The sequence below is a fragment of the Nycticebus coucang genome, chromosome 18, assembly GCF_027406575.1.
Source record: "Nycticebus coucang isolate mNycCou1 chromosome 18, mNycCou1.pri, whole genome shotgun sequence".
Lineage (NCBI taxonomy): Eukaryota > Metazoa > Chordata > Mammalia > Primates > Lorisidae > Nycticebus > Nycticebus coucang.
Window position 1 is genome coordinate 24,928,108 of NC_069797.1, and position 23,914 is coordinate 24,952,021.

Genomic DNA, 23,914 nt, shown 5'->3' on the forward strand with positions numbered 1-23,914 from the left:
ATTTATCTTTACCAGGAACCAAATCTTACTCCCGTCAAATCTTACACTTCTAAGTCAGAAGCAGAAAAAAAAATTAATTTTAAAATTGCCTGCCCCAATTAAGATCTTGATGTCAAATTGATTAGGACCTTACTGAACAAGGACCAGAGAGAATGCCCTATTCTAGTAACATTAAAGATTTTTATTTTATGTTAAAATATAAAAACAACCTAGAGCTATGCTAAATCAGCTCAGATAATCAGACACAAGGGCTCTACTGTGCAGCAGTCTGTGTGATCTTGGACAGGGTCAGATTCATACGTATAAATGGGCCAAAACAAAGGAATGATTTCATACTTGCTGTTGTCTTGTTGGCGCCACAGCATCTTTCTTCCTAATCGGCACATTCTCAGTCACAGGCTTCTTTTTCACGGCCTTTGTTTTTGCAGGGGCTAATGCCTCATATTTGAAGTTTACACTTTGGTCTAGAATAAATGGGCCTTCTTCCGGAAAGATAGCCACATCTAATAAATCAGGCTCACTCTCCAACTCCTGGGTCCCTGGATGTTCTATTTCAGACTGATACTTATCTACATTGAGATTTCAGAAGGACAAACAGAGGAAAACGCTATTCAAATCAAATAGTTGAGAATGATTACCTATATACAGATAAGCTCCAAATATCTACCCTGGCCCTGTAAAGTCAGGCGTTTTGCTGCTAACCTGTTTTCCTACAGTTTTATAAGTGAAAACCTAGATGTCATGGTTGATTCCTGAATCTTACCTCCCATATTTACTCATATGTGTGGTCCCTTTGATCCTAATTCTGAAATATGCCTTAAACTTATTTTCTGCTACTATCCAAGACCAGATTTGCTATGTCTTGTTGACTATAATGATAGTGTCTCCTAACTGATCCCTTGTTTATATTCATACTATCATCCGGCTACCACTATTGTTTTTCTAAAATGTAAATATTTAAATGCTGCTTCTCTACTCAAAGCCTTTAAAGGCTCCCAATTTGATACAGAATAAAGACTGAACTCCATACATGACATTCAATCTGCAATAGGAAAGGAAATAAGACTATTTGAAGATAAGATAAGGGTCTGTATACAAAGTCCAAGAAAATCTACAGACAAACCATTATAGCTAAGAAGAGAGGTCAGCAAGGTTTCTGGATAAGAAGGTAACTATACAAAAATCACTACCAACCGCACACATCAAAATAATTAATTGAAAATATAAGAGAAAAAAATCTCATCAACATCGACAAAAAAACTATAAGGCACTTGGTAAGAAATCTAATGAAAGATGTATAAAACTTCTATAGAAAAAAATAAAAGGTAAAAAGACATTAAAGAAAATTTGAAAAAACTGTTTCATAAATGAAGGGATTGTAAACCTGTCAATTCTCCCCAAAGTAATCTATAATTTCAAATATATATTCAATTTGAAAAATACCAACAGATCATTTTTGTGGATCCAAAACAGGTTGATCGATAAAATTCATATGAAGAGTAAAGTCCTAAGAATAGCCCATGTGAGTCTGAAGAACAACAACAAAGTAAGGAGTGAGGAAGAGGCAGGAGTCTAACTCTACTAGAGGTAAAGTCTTAGTGATAAAGCTGTAGTATTAAGGTAGTGTGGGAGTAATGCCAGAACAGGCAGAAATCAATGAAACAAGATGGAAATTACAAAGGCAGCATGACAAATCCTTGAGTATGAACCGGACTGTTCAACAAACTGTGCTGACTACCAGAATCCCTAGACAGAAAAACAAAACTGATTCTTTGCCTCACACTGAATACTTCAATACTTCAACTTTCCACAAGACCTAAATGTGGAAAGAAAACTCTAAAGCTTTAAGAAGAAAATACAAAAGACTAGCAGTATGACAAAACAGGGCAGAAAAGACTTTCTTAAGGTCAAATATAATATTGACATATTTGAATGTAATTACATTAAACTAAAACTTGCATTTGACAAAAGGACATCGCAAAGTCAACAGATAAGCCAAAGTCTGGAAGTAGCTGTCTATAATGCATATAATCAAGATAGGACTAATATTCAGATTATATTAAAAAAATACTTCTACACAACTATTAGAAAAATAATCAAATAGAGAAAAAGGCAAAGGATAGAAATTGGCAATTTAGGTGGAAAATCGGAATTGTCAATAAAAACATGAAAAGATGGTCAACTTCACCAGTCATCAGAAATACTCAAACGAGATACCATTTCATATTCATCAAAAGATGTGGAAAACAAGTACTCTCACAAACTAACTAGTGCAGGGTAAAACAGCCCAGCCACTTTGGAGAACAGCTTGATTGTTATAGTAAAGTTGAAGACTCACACACACTGCAACCCAGCAATTTCACTCCTAGGTATATGCTCAGCAGGGAGGAACCCTTGCATGGGTACACAGACGTTCACTTCATCACTTTATAAAAGCAAAATGCAAAGAACTACCCGAATGTCCATCAATGAAAAGAACTGAAAAATAAACTACGGTATATTCATATAAAGGAAACTTACACAACAGTTAAATCAATAAATTGAACTCAAGTATCAACATGAATCTTAGAAACATAACTGGAGGGTGGAGGGGGAAGCAAACCACAAACTTATAAATACTAGCAGATATCATTTACATAAAACTATGCTTTATATGGTTTATGGATAGAAACATAAGCAGTACAAATATAAAAGCAGAACAGGTCTATGATATAATAACAATAGTAACCTCTAGGGAGAAGGAGAGGAATGGAATGAAGAGAAAAATATAAAAGGGACTTCAGCCGCACCTGTCACACAGGAGCTCCCCCTTACCCACGGTTCACTTTCCGCGGTTTCAGTTACCTGTCATCAGCCACGGGTCTGAAAATATTAAATAGAAAATTCCAAAAATAAACAATTCATAAGTTTTAAATTGTGTATCCAAGTCTGCACATACTTCCAGCCTGTTAGTCACTTAGTAACCATCTAGATGATCAGATCAACTATCTGTGTTCAAGTAACCTTTACTTGACTTACTAATGGCCCCAAAGTATAAGAGCAGTAATTCTGGCAATTTAGATATGCCAAAGAAGCTGGAAAGCGCCTCCTTTAGATGAAAATGTGAAAGTTCTCTACTTAAGGAGGAACGAAAAAAATCATACGCTGAGGTTGTTAAGATCTGTGGTAAGAATCTTCTATTTGTGAAATTGTGGAGAAGGAAAAAGAAATTTATGCTAGTTTTGCTGTCACACCACGAACTGCAAAAGTTGCAGCCACAGTGTGTGATAAATGCTTTGTTAAAAAGGAAAGGCATTCAAGTTGGGTGGAAGACATGAACAGAAATGTACTGTAAATGATGGTAATTAGGCTCAGTACTACCCTCAATTTCAGGTATCCACTGGGGGTCTTGGAATGTATTCCCCACACATAAGGGGTTGAGTACCCCGAATCTGAAATGTTCCAAAATCCAGAACTTTTAAGAAAACAGACACGATGTTCTAGGGAAATGCTATTTGGAGTTTTAAGATTTTAAATTTTCAGGTAAGTGATGCTCAACCTGTACTATATTTTATTTCTAAAATAAAATTCTGAGGCAAATAAAGCAAGAACATTAATATCTGATAAGTCTAAGTAGTGGATACACAATGTTTATTCTTTTCTCTATATTTAAAACATTTCATAATCAAAGGAAAACTACATTTAGACTACTTCAACAGCAGTTAAATCAAGAGTCAGATTTCCCTATATTGTCTTCTTTAACTGGGTAGTTTTCAAAACTACAGAAGTTACAGAGCTAGGAAATATTAAATTGGAAGAGAAGAATAGTAAAACTGAATCTTCAGTATGTAATTTGTTAATCACAAGATTACATACATCACAGCAACTCTGACTCTAGGTCTTGATAACTTTTCACTTATGATTTACATAAGTCGGCATGCAAATGCAGTGTAAGTCTCAGCAGTGAGTTTGAGGACACTGCTGGTGGTGGGAAGGAGCCACCATCCTTACAGCTGACAAGTCATACTAATGCAAATCCAAATGAAAGAATTAGGTAGAGTGATATCTAAAATAGAAACAAAGAAATGTAACCTTCTAAAATCCAGATCATACGGAAAAAACAACAAACATAAGTAAGAAAGCTGCCACATCCTTGAGTTAAGTGTACTTCTCATGGTCACCAGAAGAGCCAAGTCTCCTGACTTCCAGTCCCAGGCTAGACCACATAAACACATTTTCCTGGGAATTACAGCTTACTTTTTTACGACCACAAACTTGCTTTAAAATGGCCACCAAAGATTCGTTTTCTTAGAATATGCCTTACATGACTAGCCTTTTCTTAATAATTTGGGGCTATTGTTACAAACTAAAAATACCACCTTACATTTTTATAGCATTTAGTAATTACTTAATTTGCTACTTGCAACTAAGTCACAAAAGACAAGGACTAACCTCTCCATTTTGTAGATGAAAAAATTCAAGTTCAGAGATAGTAAGTCAATGTAGGATCATGAACTGGCAAAGCTGAGACCAGAAGCTAGGCCTTCTTGGTTTTCCACCCCTGCCTCCTGGCTTTCCTACACTGTTCCTATAATGCACATGAGATAACAGGTTTTTCAACTTCTCTCTGAAGCTGGTTCTCCTCACGCAATTGGTGGGCACTCTGAAATGTTCTTTGCATTTCCTGCAGAGTATCAAAAGTGAGTACCCCAGAATCCAGAAGTCAAGTTACTATGATTTGCTGCTCAGAAGTCTTCTCTTATTCAAATACACTTCCTCATAGAGTCTTTCAACCAACACTTAAGTATCTACCCATGTGCCAGATGCAGGACTAGTCACAGAGGATACATACAAGACAAATGGACACAATACCTGTCCTCAAGGGAAAGGCTGGCAAAGGCAGACTTCTGCTTAGAAAGCCACTGGCCAGACACAGTGGCTCACACCTGTAATCCTAGTACTCTGGGAAGTGCAGGAGGAGGATTCCTTGAGGTCAGGAGTTCGAGACCAGCCTGAACAAAAGCAAAACCTCATCTCTACCAAAACAGAAAAATTAGCTGGATGTGCTACGCGCCTATAGTCCCAGCTACTCAGGAAGCTGAGGCAAGAGGATCGATTGAACCCAGGAGTTGAGGTTGCTATGAGCCAGGCTGAGGCCACAGCACTCTAGCCTGGGTGACAAACAGATTATGTCACAAAAAAAAAAAAAAAAACCAAACAGGCAGATACTATGTTAATTACACCTGTCTGTCAATGAAGGGGAAAAAATATCCCATTATAGTAAACAACTATTTAATGATAATTGAGTAAATTAGGTTTTGTTACTGTGATGTGTGATATGATAAAAATACTATATTTTGCCACGTAAAATGCTCTCTCATGTATAATATACACCCACATTTTTGGTCAAAACTTTCAGAAAAATGCCCCCTGAGAAAGCAGCCAACACTCAGCTGAAGAACATATCTGGGGAGAGCTAACGCCCCCTGGTAACCCTCCCATACCTGACGGCTTTGTGAAGGCTGCTCTTCCCCCTCTCCTGGGACACATTCCCTTTCCACCATATCGGGGGCCACAGACAAGATGGCCACACAGGTCCCTAGGGCCCATGTAGGGCACCCAGTTCCTTCCATGCAGGCAGGCCTTAGGCCTCAGCCTTCACCCCACACAGCCACAACCTGGCTCAACAGCGTCACCACTACCCCTAATCGTGGCCTTCTGTGGAAGCTGCTCCAGTCCATTCCCACCGATCCACGATCTTCCCAGACTGGAACCCCATGTGCCTGGCACACCCAGGCAGGAGGAGGGCACTATGGCCCCAGGAGGCCTGCTGAGCTCCCCTGCTCCCAAGTCATACTACCCATGTATAATGCACATCCTTATTTTTCCCACAAAAATTTGGGCAAAAACGTGCACATTATACATGGCAAAATACAGATATATTTGGTCTCTCCCCCAATTCCTGGCACAGAGCTTCTATAACCCTTGTAATTCCTGAGCAACAGGGTTGCTAGGTGCATTGTTTAATATTTGGTCTTTAAACCCAGTTCCTGACATAGAGCTCCCAATCCCCTAGAATTTCCTGAGTAAAAGGAATATCTTTAGTTCTAATGAGGTGACTCCTGGTGGGCTCCTGGTGGGGGGTGGTCATCAGAAAGACCAAGCCATGATTAGCTTGGGACTTTCAGCCCTACCCCAGGAAGGGGAGAGAGAGGGGCTAGAGATTGTGTTAATAATTGATCATGCCTACAGGATGAAGCCTCCACAAAAATCTCTGAACAACAGGTTTTGGAGGGCTCCAGGGCTAAACACCTTGAGGCAGACAAGCTCCACACCCCTTCCCACACACTTCGCCCTGTGTGTCTCTTCCATTTGGTTGTTCATCTGTATCCTTTGTAATGTTCTTTATAATAAATGAGTAAACATTTCCCTGAGTTCTATCAGCTATCCAGCAAACCCTAGGAGTGGGCTGAGGGAACCCTGATTTACAACCTGGGACATGCAATGGAGGGGTCATCTTATAGGACTGAGCCTTAATATGTAGGGTCTGATTCCCAGATACATAGTGTCAGAATTTAACTTAATTATAGGACCCCTGGTTGGTAGCCACTGGAGAACTGTATTTCCAGTGAACAAAATCCCCACACGTCTGCTGTCAGAAGTGAAGTACTAAGAGAGTAGAGAACAGGAAAGACAGTTGGGTCTTCCGCCTCACAGTTACATTCACGTCATAGGTGGACACTAAGCTATTTAGGTTCCGTACACAGTGGCAGACTGAGAAGTAAGTCCGTTGAATTCTAGATGGATACATAACTTTTAAATCAACAGAGGGAAGAAATGAAATAAAATCTTGATTAATATAGTAAATTACAACAGAAAAAAACTTTGGCAAATGAAAAATATAAAATAAGGTAGAAGAAAGTTCAAATATGTCATTAATCTCAGTAAATGTAAGTAAGTTAAATATAGAGCTCCAAAAACAGGGCTAAATACACCAATAAATAAACTGTTTAGGAGACACATTCTTAAAATAAAAAAGTGAAGACTGAATGTAAAGGGATGAAAAATATTATACCAGGAAAGTGCCAAAAAGTTAAGTAGATGAAGCACTATTAATATCAGATAAAACAGAACCCAAAGCAAATGATCTTAAAAGAGAGATATTTATAACAACATATAGGCTAGGTGTAGTGGCCCATGACTGTAAGCCTAGCACTTTGGGGAGGCCCAGGCAAGAGGATTACTTGAGGCCAGGAGGCTGAGACCAGCCTAAGCAGCATAATAAAATCCTAACTCTTTTGAAAAAAATGTTTTTAATTAGCTAGCTATAGTTGCGCACACCTAAAGTCTTAGCTACTTCAGAGGCTGATGTGGGAGGATCACTTGAGCCCAGGAGTTTAAGGTTACAGTGAGCTATGCTTGTGCCACGGCACTCTAGCCCAGGCAATAGGATGAGACACTGTCTCTTTAAAAAAAACAAAAAAACAAAAAAACACCACCAGCAAAAAAAGCATATAAAATCCACTAAAAAAATTTAAAAGCCAGGACCTATTATATTATGCATATAACAACACAACTTCAAAAGATACAAAGAAAAAATTAACAGAAATGTAATGCGATATTAAGAAAGTCTTGAGTATATACAAGAGACCTTAACATATCTTCATATCAATCATCTACAGATCAAGTAAACAAACCCAGGAACCAATGGAGGAAAAAAAATAAAAATGTTAAGATTATAAAGGGGGAAATAAACCAGTAGTTATATATAGATGATGTTACATACATACCAAACAAAAATAACCTAAATAAATTATCAGATATAAATAAGCTAAGCAAGGTTGCTGGGTATAAGGTATATATACATACACAAAAATTACTGAGAGTATTGAAAGTCAAACTAATAAACAGAGGGATATACCCTGCTAGCAGATTGGGGAATCCAATATTGTAAAGATATCAATTCCCCATCAAAATTCCAACAGGTCATTTTTTTATTTTTGGGAGGGTGTGAAAAGGGGGAGGAGCTTTAATGGAAACTGACAAATTCTGACTCCAAAATTTCTACCAGAAATACCAAGGGTGAAGGTTAGCCAAGATACTATGGAGGATGAATAAGTAGGAAATTCGGTTTAACGAGATATTAAAACTTAGAATAATTAGTGTATAGCACTATCATAAGGATCAGTAATTAGATCAAAGGAAGAGAACAGAGGGCCTAGAAAGTGACTCACATGTATGTGGATACTTGATCTATTACAAAATTGACACTGCATGTCACTTTGGGGAAAGAATAATCTTTTTCAACAAATAGTGCTAGGTCAATTGGATACCTATCCGGGAAAAAAATGCAACTTTTCTAGGAAATAACATAGAAAAACGTCTTCATAACAGTGGCACAGGGAAAGCTTAAGATACAAAACAAAAAATACACAGGAAAAGACTGATTAATGGAACTATAGTGAAATTAAGAATTCTGTGCTTCAAAAGATACAACTGAGATATTTAAAAGCAAGCCACATCTTATTTCTATGATATTTACAACACATACAACTGAACGCTGTTCCACATAAATACTTCTGCTTAAAAAAACGACAAATCAGGGTGGCGCCTGTGGCTCAAAGGACTAGGGCGCTGGCCCCATATGCCAGAGGTGGGGGGTTCAAACCCAGCCCCGGCCAAAAACTGCAAAAAAACCCCCAAAACAAAAAACAAACAACAAATCAATAAAAAGAAGAAATGAGAGAAGAAGGAAGGTAGAGAAAGGGAATGACAAGAGAGAGAGAAGGTGGAAAAGAGATTTGAACTGGCATTTCACAAAAGACATCTAAATGGCCTATAAATACAATATATAAATAAGGGCTCATGCCATTAGCCGTCCATAAAATGTTAATTAGAACCCAAATTATACATCTATACATTGACCAAGTGACTAAAATTTTAAAAACTATTGATAACAAGTGCTGGCAAGGATGAAGAGCAACTGTTCTACACTGCTCATGGGAATATAAAATGATGAAAATACTCTGACTACTCAAGTTGGACAAACACATATCCTATAACCTAACAATTATACTCTTGGGAATACGCCCAACAGAAATGTATGCACAGATGTAACAAGACATATAGATTAAGAACAACCAGACTGACTTTCTTTATAATCCTCTAAGACTGAAAAACTCAATGATTCAAACAATGGAATAAGTTGTAATATAGTCATTTAACAGAATATAGCAATGAACACAAATCACAGCTATATGAACAGAACAGATGAATCTTACAAAGCATTAAGAGAAAGAAAACTGTCCCAAAAGAATCTCTATTGAGTAATTCCAGTTTTACTAAGTTTCAAGCCAGGTAAAACCAAAATATAGCATTAAAAATCAGAACAATAAGTCTCAGCACCCATAACATTGATTATGGCGTCAGCCACATGCACAAAGGGTGGCAGGTTCAAACCCAACCCAGGCCAGTTAAATAGCAATGACAACTGCAACCAAAAAATAGCCGGGCATCGTGGCGGGCGCCTGTAGTCCCAGCTACTTGGGAGGCTGAGGCAAGAGAATCTCTTAAGCCCACGAGTTTGAGGCTGCTGTGAGCTGTGACGCCAGAGTATTCTCCTGAGGGTGACATAGTGAGAGACTGTCTCAATAAAAAAAAAAGAAAAAGAAAAGAAAAATTGGAAAAACAATAAATCTGGGAAAGAAGATGGACAAAGATTAGAAGGGGTGGGCCCAATAAGAATTTCTTAGGTGCTGGTAATGTCCAATTTCTTGACTGGGATAGTAGTTATATAAATGTCTTTGTTTTTTGGTAATTAATTTAACTATGAATTTCTATAGTTATATTTTTCTACCTATATGTTCTATTTTAATTAAAAGGAAAACAAATTTAATAGATGGGCAATCTCATCTGTCAGGAAAAATACCAAAAAAATTAACTAACAACATTCCATATTTCGTTAAAACTAAAACACTAATTATAAGACACATCATTATACATCAATCAGAATTATTTTTTTTTGAGATAGAGCCTCACTATGTCACCCTGGGTAGAGTGCTGTGGCATCACAGCAACCTCAAAACTCTTGGGCACAAGGGATTCTCTTGCCTTAGCCTCCCAAATAGCTGGGACTACAGGCACCTACCACAACGCTCGTCTATTTTGTTGTTGTCGTTGTCATTGCAGTTTAGCAGGCCCGGGCCGGGTTCAAACCCACCAGCCCGGGTATATGTGGCTGGCGCCCTAAATGCTGAGTACAGGTGCTAAACCAATCAGAATTTTTCAATGTTGTTTAAAATATTTACAATTTTAAAATGTTATAATTTATTGTTATCAATTAAGAACACATCCCAATTTCAGAAATGTTCAAATATGTACCCGAGAACTAACAAAACACAGTATCATAAAAAGAGATTTCAGCATAGTGCCAGATAAAAAAAGCAATCTACAAATCCAAAAGCTTTCCTTTAAGTAGCAATAACCAATTTCATAATATAATGAGAATTTCCCACTCGTAATAGCTATAAAAACCTTACAGTTTTTACAATATAAGATCTAGAAATAAGCCTAATAAGGAATTTATAAAACCTACATAAGCTAAATTATAAAGGATGGATAAACAAATAGAAGGGAAAGCTCCACACTGTAAAGACATCATTTCTCCTCTAGTTATTATGAACTCGGTACAATACCAATCAAAATCCCAACAGCATTTTTCAGGGAACTTGACAAGCTCACTCTACATTCCTCAAGAAGATGAGCAATGACTATCAGCAGAATTGTGAAAAAGAGCAAAGAGAGGAAAATTGCCTTATCAAATATTAAAATACATAAGAAAGATTAATGATTTGTTCACGAAATTAAAATTTATGTGTCCGAAAAGACATCGTAAGTAAATTTCAAATATAAGAAACTGAGCAAGGAAAAATATTTATAATACATGTAAACCAAAAATAGGTCAAGATCCTTTTTATGTATAAATAAAATATATAAAGAACCTCTATACATCTATAAACAAAAGACTCAGAATCCAGCAAGGGGATGAATTAAGGATCTGCACAGGCAACTTATAGAAGAGAAAAAAAACAAGGCCAAGGAATGTGGGAAGAAAGGATAACCCTCACTAGGAATTAGAGAAATGCAACATAAAATAATAAGACACCATTTTCCACCAAGACTGGAAAATTATTTAAATTTTACTATACAAAGTACTTAAGGGGAACTGGGAAAATATATATTAACGTCACTGTTAATCAAAACATCACTGTATATCTACTTCTAGGGGGCAAGTTGGCAGTATCTGTATGTGCACTTCAATCACTTAACGATTCTACTTCTTGGAATAACAAGAATTTATTATTTATATGAACAAAAACATATCAAATGTGTATTTATCTATCATTAAAATCTAATAATTTTTTTTTAAAAGTAGGGTTGTAACTTCCAACTCTATGGGAATTTTATTTTGGATATCCCCAATGCAGGAAAAGTGAATTTGACTTTCCCCAGACTTCCTCTACAGAAGTAGAGGAATACTCCAGCCTCTAGCCTAAGGAAGCATCTTGGCTGCTATTTACTAATTCTAGATAAAGTTTATCTGTTGTGGTCTAGGTTCTAAATCCTGACTTTCCCCTCATTGCAATAGCTGTTACAACCCAGATAATTTCAATGAATAAAATATCTCTCAATGAATACTTTAAGACACATACCAACAAGAAGCTTCTTTGCCACCGAACGTCGACTTGCTTCCTGTGGAAATGTCTCCTTTGCTACAAAAGGTCTCCTCTTGTTCTTTGGCGATGGACTTGGCCATCTCTCTAATGTCCTTTGGCTACCAATAGGAAATTTACTCTGAATTTCACTGAAACATTTCTTCACTTTTTTTGGTGACAGTTTCTTTTCCAGGAGAGATTCCAAAGCCTGCCATGAAACAGTCAATTATTCTCTTAGTTTATCTCACAAAATTATGACTTTTAATCATAAAACTGAAAATAAGAACTACTGAAAAATGTGTCATTAAATGGTTATTTCTAATGGTTATCAAAATGTCAATTTAAAAATGTTATTATTTAGTATCTCTAGTGAAAATAATTTCTGCGAGTTCTTTTACATGTTTAGCTCACTAAAATCAATAGCAAAGAAATAATGAATTTAACTACTTTTAATGGCATCCAAATCCTAAAATTAAGGATTTTAAAATCATTTTAGAAATTAACTATAGTCTTCAGAATATGATCCTAATGCTTTAAAAGCATTTTAATTCTCAACAAAAACTTTATAAACTCAAGTAGTCTTTCAAGTAAGCCAACATAGTACATTTAACATACATTTACACAAAGTAACAGAAACTCAGAAGGTCCAGTGGCTTTCATTGCTTGTCGATCATAATTAAGGTAGAAAATCTGTGTCCCTCCTTCCTAAAAAAGGCATATCCTCTATTAAGTACCCAACAACTTGTTACCGGGCAGTGAAGGTCCAGTCTCTATCTAGTCAGTACAAATTAAGGACAACTTAATATAGCCAGGGAGGGTTAGTTCAAATGATAATAAGGTAATAAGATAATAAGCTATGAAATGATATAGTATAGCAACAAGAAAGATAAATTTCTTACACTATTTAATAGTTTCAAAAATAGGGGAGATAAACATTCTGTTTAAGAAATATTAAAGGTACGCTTGCTCAAACTCAAAATGTGGGGGAGAAACTAAACATTCTTTTGAGACCCTTTCTAAAATTATGACTATATGTTCTCTAAATTAGATAATTTTGGCCTATGAGTGTTTTTATGTATAAGTTTAAAAAACATCACATGACTTGATCTGCTGCCTGAAGTTCTGAGGTCTACATTTGACATTAACATTCCTGACAGTGAGTTCTATATACACGAAGGTAACCAATGCAATTCACAAACATATGAGGCTGGACACTTAAGTTCTCCAGCTCATCCTAGAAAAAGTGCTACACACCTCATTGCTGAATATCACTGTGGTCACCTTCAAAGTACTATCCTTGGGAAGCTATGCACTGACCAATACCAGTGCCTACTCCACGCAATTTTGGAACTCTTTCTCTAGAATGGCCATCAGAGCTGTTGTCATACAAGGTCAGACAATTAAGTTCATGAACTCGCCCTAGAAAAAGTGCTTTAAAGGGTGGACTAGGCAGTGGTGTTGGTGTATAGTTTCCCACGGAGAGTACGTTGAAGGAGACCACAGTGATATTCAGCAATGAGATAAGTAGCACTTTTTCTAGGATGAGTTCGTGAACACATGAACTTACGTGTTTGACTTCATATTTACTGGATAATGGAATTGTAAAGGTAGAAGGGCCTTAAAGACCACCAAGACCTAGTTAATAATGGCACAGCTGGCATGTCATTAGTCCAGAATTCTCTCCACTACATCATCATTCTTGTACAGCTAACAGCTTACTATGCTGCTAACATGAAGATCACCTTTGATTTCTGGATGATAACATATGGTGTAGTAGAAATAATAACTGGCATGCAAGTCAGAAGACCAGAATGTGATTTCCAGCTCTCCAAAGAAATAATTTTGAGTTATCTCACTAACTTTCGCTTCTTAAAAAAAAAAAATCAGTCTATAAAACAGCAGTAATAAAATCAACTAAAAATCACACTGCTATAGTAAGGATCAAATGGCATATTATGAGGTAGCACAGTGCAAACTTTGGAGAACTATAAAATTAAGAGCTTACTGCTGTTGTTGTCTTTGTCGCCAATGAGAACTAAGAATGCTACCCTTTCCTGATTCGCACATGCCAGCTGTGATTTCTAGAAGTCTCTAGCTATATCACAAGATTTGAGGCTTTGGTTCTAGATACTGTATCTTTAAGTGTTTCTTCTTTTCTAAAATCAATCTAGATTAAACATTAATATTCTAATCTAAGCGCTAATTTAAGAATGCTTTACTATTTTTCTTTCTTTGCTAATAAATTCTTCCTTAAGTGGTATGGCTAGGGAATGGAACATTCCGTTTAACTAATGGACTGGTTTAAAGCTGTTATATGTTGTATACTCAAGTCACCAATTTTCAAAGAAATAAAATATCTATATATAGACTAGACTGTAGAAAGGATAAAATAAACATGAAGTTTCTTCTGCCCTCTGTAAAGATTTAATTTACTACTAGGTAGAAGCGTTGTCTTGTCTTGTTCTGCATAAATCCTCATGAAACTAGGCAATAGTAAACATTACTTCCAATATAATTTGAGCAAAAAATTAGAATCAATTTCATACCTCAATTTGTTGCAGAATATCTATAACCACGTCAGGAACAGAAGGATCAGCATCCAGCCTGGCAGAACAAAGTGAAAGCTGGCGGATAAGGCTGCCCAGCTCCCTATACCGAGTAGGAATTGGGTGCTCCCCGCTGTCAGTAAACTGAGTGACAAACATCTGTAAGGCCCGAATGGCTCCTCGATGGGCAGCTGCCAGCCTAGACATTGCCCATGACTGGCAATAAATAAGATGTCAGAAGTTATTTCAAAATTCAGAACTTCCGAATACTACCTGACCTTTAAGAATATTTATAATCTACCTTCTTTCTACATAAAGTGGTTCCTATTGTGAAAACTTATTTATGGTAAAGGGAATGGTAAAATTTAAAGTTCTCTGATGACAAAGTCTTTTGCTTCCTATTCTCAGTGTCTTATACCAGCAGCAACAATAAAATGTATTCTTCAGAACATGTTCCTCGGAAGGCAAACCCATATTCAGAATAATGAAGTGCTCATTCTCTCACTAATGGTTTCTATGAGCACTGAAAAGAGTATTAGTGCAGAGAACTCACACGCAATACTAACAAAATATTGGGAAATGTAATCACAGATAACTTAATTGCATCATACCTTCTTAGTGTGTTTAATTTTATGTGGACTCAATTTATCCAATTCTTCCTGGATTTCTTTTACCTGTTTTGTGAAGGAAAAAAAAGGAAAACTTTGTACCTTTCCACTGATTTTTTTTTTTTTTTGTAGAAAGGGATATGTCCTGTCTTGTCCAAATATAACCATTATTAATTCAAATCACTTGCAAATGAGACAAGGCTCTTCATTCACACATCCAGAAATAGTTATTGGTTTCCAGTTCAAGATGGTGAAGAGAGCAGTGTTCACCTTCCATCCCTTGGTCCCCGATGTAATAGGAATTTAACATGAAGGAGTGAAGGAGGTGACTCTGGAAAGGTAGGAGGACCAGATTATGAAGTCTTACGTGCCATGCTAAAGAATTTAGCTTTCGGGGCGGCACCAGTGTCTCAGTCGGTGGGGCGCCGGCCCCATATACCGAGGGTGGCGGGTTCAAACCCGGCCCCGGCCAAACTGCAACCAAAAAATAGCCGGGCGTTGTGGCGGGTGCCTGTAGTCCCAGCTACTCGGGAGGCTGAGGCAAGAGAATAGCGTAAGCCCGGGAGTTGGAGGTTGCTGTGAGGTGTGAGGCCACGGCGCTCTACGGAGGGCCATAGAGTGAGACTCTGTCTCTCCAAAAAAAAAAAAAAAAAAAAAAGAATTTAGCTTTCATCTTCAAAGTTACAAAGAGCCACCGAAGACTTTTTTTTTTTTTTTTTGTAGAGACAGAGTCTCACTGTACCGTCCTCAGGTAGAGTGCCGTGGCGTCACACAGCTCACAGCAATCTCTAACTCTTGGGCTTACACGATTCTCCTGCCTCAGCCTCCCGAGCAGCTGGGACTACAGGCGCCCGCCACAACACCCGGCTATTTTTTTGTTGCAGTTTGGCGGGGGCTGGGTTTGAACCCGCCACCCTCGGCATATGGGGCCGGCGCCCTACTCACTGAGCCACAGGCGCCGCCCGCCACTGAAGACTTTTAAGCAGAGGTTTAACATGGTAAGATTCATGTTTTTAGAACAATCTCTATGACAGCAGTGTAGAATAAAGAACTAAAATAGAACCCCAAAAGAATATAGAACAAAATCTAAGTCAGACATTTTAAACCAAAAAGTACAATTTTTGGTTCAAGCAATAAGGCCAACATGGAATGTCAATAACCGAAAGCTAGCTAAAAGCTTAGTAAATTAGGAAGTAGGTGAAACAAACATTTTTAAAAAAACTGTTGCAATCTGAGCATGGTGGCTCATGCCTATAATCCCAGCACTCTGCGAGGCTGAGGTGGGTGGATTGCCTGAGCTCCAGGAGTTCAAGACTAGCCTGAGCAAGAGTGAGACCCTGTCTCTACTAAAAATAGAGAAACAACTGGTTGTTGTGGCAAGTGCCTATAGTCCCAGCTACTCTGGAGGCTGAGGACAGGGGATCATCTGAGCCTAAGAGTTTGAGGTTGCTATAAGCTATGATGTCACAGCACTCTACCCAAGGTGACAAGAGTGAGATTCTATCTCAAAAAAAAAAAGAAAAAAAGAAAGAAAAAGAAAAAAATCCATTGCGATCTAAAGAATGAAAATGCCTGTCTATGAGCCACTAAATGTATCCTGAAAGACACTTAACAGTCTTCATTCTTTACTGTTTAAAAAAGAATAATCAAATTACTTACTACCTACTAAGCCTCTAATACAGTGGTTCTGAACCTTCCTAATCCCTTTAATACAGTTCCTCAAGTGATGACTCCCAACCTGAAGAATTGTATTAAAGGCTCACAGCATTAGGAAGGTTGAGAACCACTGCTCTAATACATTATAAACATGAGACAGCTGGGAAACTAACAAGGTCCCTTTCCTCTAAGACTAAGGTTCATAACTGGGGACTAAGGGTTTCAGGGTAACTGATCTACTCGACTTACTAGCAAAAATATGTGCCGTATAAGCATGTTAGGGTTCAAGAGTCTATGACTTTCAAAAAGTCAAGAACCGCTAAAGGAGGTCAGCCATGCACACATCATACAAACACAAAGACAAATCACAAAAAGAAAAGAATTGTTTATGTGTTCAGGAAATTTAGCCTCACAAATCTGTTGGAATTCATGTAACTTTGATGCATATCTTTCTGAGACAACAGGAAAACCGAAATTTTCTAAGAAAGCAATGCACAAGGCTGACTGTCCCACTTCTCCTGGGCTTTCCACACCTGCTGCTGGAGGACGTAGAGCATTCGGGCAGAACGAACAGCTTGCTCCTGTCTCCTGACACGGATTCGACGTTCTTCATCTGGATCCAAAGCTGCTTCTAGTCTGCCTGAAAATATTTTCCCCCACGAAGGTGGATTATAAACCATATATATGAAAACTTAAATTTATAAAAATTTAATTTAAAGAAGTAATAAAGTTGAAGATCTCTCGTTTTATTAAGAAAAAAATAAAGTTGTCATAACAGAAAATTTCATTTATCATCAGCCACGAAACTAGAAATGAGTAGGACTGTGTACTGACTCAGAGACAGAAGGGACATGAAGATGTTAACAGAATCATGCTTCTCTCCAGGCCAGAATTCCCCAATCCAAATCCCACTGGACAGCTATTGCGACGTGAAGCATTTCTTACTATTTTATAAAAACTCTTTAAATTGAGCCAAAATCTGTTATGCTATTTTTTTTCAGAAACTCTTTATCGGCCATTTTTATGTTTAGTGAGATTATTTTTACACAATCTTATCTTGAATCCAAAAGAGAAAGCTTTCCTCTAACACATTAAGATAGCAAGTTCTAACATTATTTGAATGTCTAAAGTCTTCATATATTTGTCAGGAAGCATATCCTGTATACACTGGCATTCCACATTTTCAAAAGATTGGTTCAAAGAAATTGTTTCTGGAGGATTGCCTGAGGGAGATGCAATCTATCCACACTTTCCAGCCTGTGCTTTCCAAAGACATTATACAAACAAAATCTCCTATAAAATTTCTAGCATACACATCAGAGAAAAGCAGTATTTTATTAGGATAGGTGTATTTTATAAGTTCAAATTTTTAATATGTACTCATTTAAACATCAGGCAGTGAAAAGAGTATAAGGGTGTTTTGAAGAAGGCAAAAATTTGAAGTCAGGAGTTGCTTATGTAGATGCAGTCTCATGGAAACCTTACAGGCCAAATTATTTCCATCTCTTGTTTGGGTTGCACAGTGGGGAAAATATCCAGATTTACAGCTCATAAGAATATAAATGGGAACTAGCCCAGACAGGGGTTTTTAACTGCTCGTCTTACCGATGGTTCTGATGCAGCCAGTCTACAGAGCAGCACTGGGGAAGCACAAATGGGCATCTTAGGGCAATGGAAAAGGTAGTCTGCAGCTAGAGGCCATTGCAAGCTATTACTAGTACCACAAAATATGTGCAGAAAGTGAAAGTATATATTTATATGCTTTTAAAGCAATTTGGCATTTTTGTCACATTTCCATTATAGTTTACAAAGTATTGATTTGAGACATGTTAAAAATTTAAACAAAGAAAATAAAATAACCCAGTCTTTCCCCTCACAGAGTTTGAAAGGGCTGTTCCAAAAGTCCCCTTGCATTAATATTAGAACTGATCACCAGAGAAGTGGGCCTCCTGTTGTCACTCCTCTGGCAACACCATGGCTCTGTCCATAAAATGTGGCGAGGTTGTGCCACAGACTAACACTAAGGAATGTTATGAGAAACAAGTCACAGCACTTTTGTTATTTTTATATCAGAATGTTTTTTGAATTATTCATGATACCACACAACATACTCTTTTTTTTTTTTTTTTTTTTTTGAGATAGAGTCTCAAACTGTCACTCTGGGTAGAGTGCCATGGCGTCACAGCTCACAGCAACCTCAAACTCTTGGGCTTACGCAATTCTCTTACCTCAGATTCCCAAGTAGCTGGGACTACAGGTGTCCAACACAACACCTGGCTATTTTTTTTGTTGTTGCAGTTGTCATTGTTGTTTTAGCTGGCCTAGGCCAGGCTTGAACTGGCCAGCCTCGGTGTATGTGGCCGGCACTCTACCCACTGAGCTACAGGTGCCACCTGTTTGCTTTGTTTTGTTTTGTTTTTTTAAGACAGAATCTCACTCTGTCATCCTGGGTAGAGTGCCGTGGTGTGATAGCTTACAGCAGGCGTCCTCAAACTTTTTCAACAGGGGGCCAATTCACTGTCCCTCAGACCGTTGGAGGGCCGGACTATAGTTTAGGAAAAAAAAAACTGTGAACAAATTCCTGTGCACACTGCACATACCTTATTTTGAAGTAAAAAACAAAATGGAAACAAATACAATTCACACCGCTTCATGTGGCCTGTGGGCCGCAGTTTAAGGATGCCTGGCTTACAGCAACCTCAAAGTCCTGGGCGCAAGAGAGCCTCTTGCCTCAGCCTCCCAAGTAGCTGGGACCACTAGTGTCACCACAACACCCTGCCAGTTTTGTTTTTTTTTTTTTTTTGTGTGTGTGTGTGTGTGTGCTTTCTATTTTTAGTAGAGACAGGGTCTCATTATTGCTCACACTGGTCTCAAACTCGTGAGCTCAGCCTCCCAAAGTGCTAGGATTATAAGGTTCAGCCACCACACCTGGCTCACACAATATCCTCCTTTAAAATACCCACAGGAGAAGTTTCTTTCTGGCTTTAGTGTGTGAAATAATTATTTTCCTTGCACAATTGTTTCTGCTATTTTAGACTTTGTAAATTCTGCAACTGATAACAGTTCCCTCATTAGCTGGTTCCTAGGAAGCTCAGAAACAAATACGTAACTATCCCTTCTGTATCTTTTTCCTTTCCTAAGTTTTTCCTATGCCACAATATCCTCGTGTACATATTTTTGTTTTATCTTGTTCAATCACAGGTATTTAAGTTACCTTAAATTCTTTATGTGACACGCATATATGTACATATGCATATATTAAATTTAAAATGCAAAAGAAAATTCTAGACTATGTACTATCCCAGCACAATAGTTCCTTTTGATGATTAACACTTTACTCCTTGCAGTCTGAAAGCTGAGCCTGATTCCCTACTTATTAGCTATAGTAGCCCAAATTCTCCAAATGGAATCAATCCTCTACTCCCCAGGAAAATTCAAGAGCCCAGAGAAGACCAAAGAATTATGTTAAACAGTATATGTTGATTATACACCTTTCTTTCTATTCTGTCCTGTGGTCAGATATTTCACACATATACCCACAATGTCCCTTGTCACTAGTGTGTACTCATATAAATGGTACCCAAAAAGAGGGATGCTAGGTAACAAATTCAAATATTGTGACCTGTTTGTTTATACTCTCACATTAACCTAACATTAAAAAATAAATAAATAAAATAAACAGTACCCAAGTGAGAACTAGTTTATCTACAATATGCGTACACTATGCTCTTTTTCTGAGAAAATTAAAAATAATTTTGCCAGAAGGACTTCTGGAAAAAGAATGAAAACGTTATAGGATTAATTCACGCTCAGATGCCAGAAGACCTAAAGTTCAAACAGTAGGTACCTAAGGTTCAGACAGTGGCTCCCGCAACTCCTCTTTCAGTGCACATACAGAGTGAGCCTATAGTGAAGAAGTTCTTTCATGCGCCTCTGCTGGAAGGCACTAGGGCAGAGTAGACTCTTGAGAGAAAGAACTCTCTCCAGACTTCGAGCCCTACTGTCCTATCATGAGTGCTCACATCTTAGTGAACCAACACAAAGAAGGAAGGAATGGAATTAGTGGTAGGGTGTGGGAGTCCTGAAAGAACGCATTTGGACTATCCTGCACGCATGACATCAGGTCAAAATGAAGAATCTAATTTTTCTCACCTTTTTTAGTTACCTCTTCAATTTTGTGGATACAACTGCTCAATTCTTTCTGAAGACGCTGGACTTCTAGTAGGCTTCTCTGTTCACTTAAGTTTTTGTGGTCACTTATCCTGGGATGGGGCTGACAGAGTCCTGGATCACGGGTGGGGGGTGAGTTTGGCACTGTAAGACTTGAATGTCCTGGGTGAGACGTGTACAGGTACACCTGGGCACCAGAGCTGGAGATTTCTACTTTGGATGGCTGGTGGCTGCACTGACAGACTTCTTGACTCTTTGATTCCTTCCTTTCTACCCTGTGGTCAGATAGTTTATACTTAGTATGTCCACATCTCTGCAAGCTTTGGGGCTGAACTCTAAGATGATGTTCCTTGATGCGTTCTTCGAATTGTCTTCGTTTAACATCTCTTTTGGCCAGGTGGACAGCATAGCTAAGTCTCTCTTCTGATATGACGGAAAATGAAACAGAACTGCATAGGTCAGGATCGACTTTAACATCTGCATCTTTACAATGGTATGATTCATTGTACGAATGCTTCAGTTTTTCAATTCTAATTGCATGTGGGCAAGAATATCGGATTGCCAAGTTGCTTGGATGTGTAGGAACATTCCTATTAAACTGCAGCTGGTTCTTCAAAAAGTAAATAAAAGTAGGCAAAAATTAGAGAAATAACATATTACATAGTTGCTATATGTCAATAGGCAAGTTTCTAAAATTTCACCTACCAGAGTATTAGTGCTAAGGAGCATTTTTCTGTTGCACTGGTAGAACCAGCCACTTTCCTACACAAGTGAGTTCATCACATACCCCTGGTTCTGTGGTATAATCTAACATTAATATCTTCCTGGAATCATCCTCTAAAAGTCAACCCAAAAAACTTCAGGCAGCAATCTGTAAGTCCCTCAACTTCCCTATTATAAACTTCCATCCTGCTTCCAAATATCAGGTTCCAAGGATCATTAGGACTACTCTGAGAAACTATATGCCAATAAATTGGAAAAACTAGAAGAAATGCATAAATTCCCAGACACACACAATCTACTAAGACTGAATCATAAAGAAATCCAATAACAAATAATGAGAAGCAATCATAAAAAGTCTTCCATCAAAGAAAAGTCCAAGACCCCAATGGCATCACTGCTGAATTCTACCAAACATTTAAACTAATACTGACCCTACTCAAACTACTCCAAAAAATCAAGGAGGGGGGAACACTTCCAAACTCATTCCATGAGGTCAGTAGCACCCTGATACCAAAACCAAACAAAGACACAACAAAAAATGAAAACCTATAGGCCAAGATCACTGATAAACACAGATGCAAAAATCCTCAACAAAATATTAGCAAACTGAATTTAACAACACATTAAAAAGATCATTCCTCATGATCAAGTGGGATTCATTCCAGGGATACAAGGAATAAATCTCTACAGAATGAAGAAAAACCCTATGATCATTCCAATCAATGCCAAAATGCATTCAATAAAATTTAACATCCGTTCATGATAAAAGCTCTTAACAAACTGGGTATAGAAAGAACATATCTCAAACATAAAAGCCATATATAACAAACCCACAGGTAATAGAATACTGAACAAGGAAAAACTAAAAGCTTTTCCTCTAAGATCTATTCTAGAATGTGTTGAGAATGACCACTTTCTCATCACTTTTATTTAACAAAGTACTAGAAGTTCTAGCCAAAGAATTAAACAAAAGTAAGATATGATGGGCATCCAAGTTCTAAAGGATGAAGTCAAATTATCCTTGTTTGCAGATGATATGATCTTATATTTAGAAAAACCTAAAGACTCTACCAAAATACCTGTTAGAACTGGTCAATTCAATAAAGTTATAGGATACAAAATCAACATACAAAAATCAGTAACATATCTATACATCAACACTGAACACTCTGAAAAGAAATCAAGAAAGCAATCTCATTTAACACAGCTACAAATGAAAATACCTAGGAACAAACTTAACCAAAGAAGCAAAAGATTTCTATAATAAAAACTATAAAACGTTAATGAAAGAAATTGACAGGGCACAAAAAAAGGACAGATCTTCCATGCTCATGGATTAGAGGAAGTAAAATGGTTAAATGCCCATACTACCCAAAGCAATCTACAGAGTCAATGCTATCCCTATCAAAATACCAATGACGTTCTTCACAGAAACAGAAAAAATAATCCAAAAATCTATATGAAAATACAAAATAGCCAAAACAATCCTGTGCAAAAAAGAACAAAGCCAGAGGCCTCATATTAGGTAACTTCAAATTATACTATAAAGCTATAGCAACCAAAACATTACAGTACTGGAATAAAACCAGACACACAGACCAATGGAACAAAACAGAGACCAGGAATAAATCCACATATTTACAGTCAACCCACTTTTGACAAAGGTGTCAAGAACACATATGGGTGGAAGAAGTTTCTTCAAAAAATGATGCTGGCTGGGTGGCTCAAGGAGTATTGCGCCGGCCCCATATACCAGAGGTAGTGGGTTCAAACCCAGTCCCAGCCAAAAACTACAATAAATAAATAAATAAAATAAAATAAAATATTAAGAAATGATGCTGGGGGCTCGGCGCCTGTAGCTCAAGCAGCTAAGGCACCAACCACATATACCAGAGATGGCGGGTTCGAATCCAGCCTGGGCCTGCCAAAGAACAATGACAACTACAACCAAAAAAAAATAGTGGGGTGTTGTGGCTGGTGGCTGTAGTCCCAGCTACTTGGGAGGCTGAGGCAAGAGAATTGCTTAAGCCAGGAATTGGAGGTTGCTGTAAGCTATGATGCCATAGCACTCTACCCAGGGGCGACAGCTTGAGGATCTGTCTCAAAAAAAAAAAAAAAAAAAAAAAGAAATGAAATGATGCTGGGAAACAGGATATCTGTTTGCAGAAGAATGAAACTAGACCCCTATTTCTCACTGTATACAAAAATGAAATGAAAATTAATTGAAGACCTTAAATGTAAGACCTGAAACTAAGAAACTACTAATAGAAAACACTAGAGAAATATGCTAGACTTTGGTTTGGCTAAAGATTTCTCGAGTAAAGTCTCAAAAGCACAGGTAACCAAAGCAATAATGGACAGATGGGATCATCCAAGTAAAAAGCTTCTGCACAACAAAGGAAACAACCAACAAAGTGAAGAGAAAACTCACAGAGTGGGAGAAAATATTTGCAAACTACCTATCTGACAAGGGATTAATAACCATAATATATAACCTCAAACTATACAATAGAAAAAA

At 37.6% G+C, this 23,914-nt stretch overlaps 1 protein-coding gene across 2 annotated transcripts in view; it reads right to left on the reverse strand.

Moving 5' to 3' along the window:
- Positions 1–23,914, reverse strand: part of KIAA0753 (KIAA0753 ortholog) — a 58,913-nt gene that overhangs the window by 32,975 nt on the left and 2,024 nt on the right. For both annotated transcript variants that reach the window (XM_053568534.1, XM_053568535.1), the window contains 6 exons: positions 20,656–21,283; positions 17,037–17,143; positions 14,851–14,913; positions 14,240–14,455; positions 11,691–11,901; positions 337–569 (listed from right to left, as the gene is read on the reverse strand). In XM_053568534.1, coding sequence (XP_053424509.1) covers positions 337–569; positions 11,691–11,901; positions 14,240–14,455; positions 14,851–14,913; positions 17,037–17,143; positions 20,656–21,283 — 1,458 coding nt within the window. The remainder of the gene's footprint in view (positions 1–336; positions 570–11,690; positions 11,902–14,239; positions 14,456–14,850; positions 14,914–17,036; positions 17,144–20,655; positions 21,284–23,914) is intronic.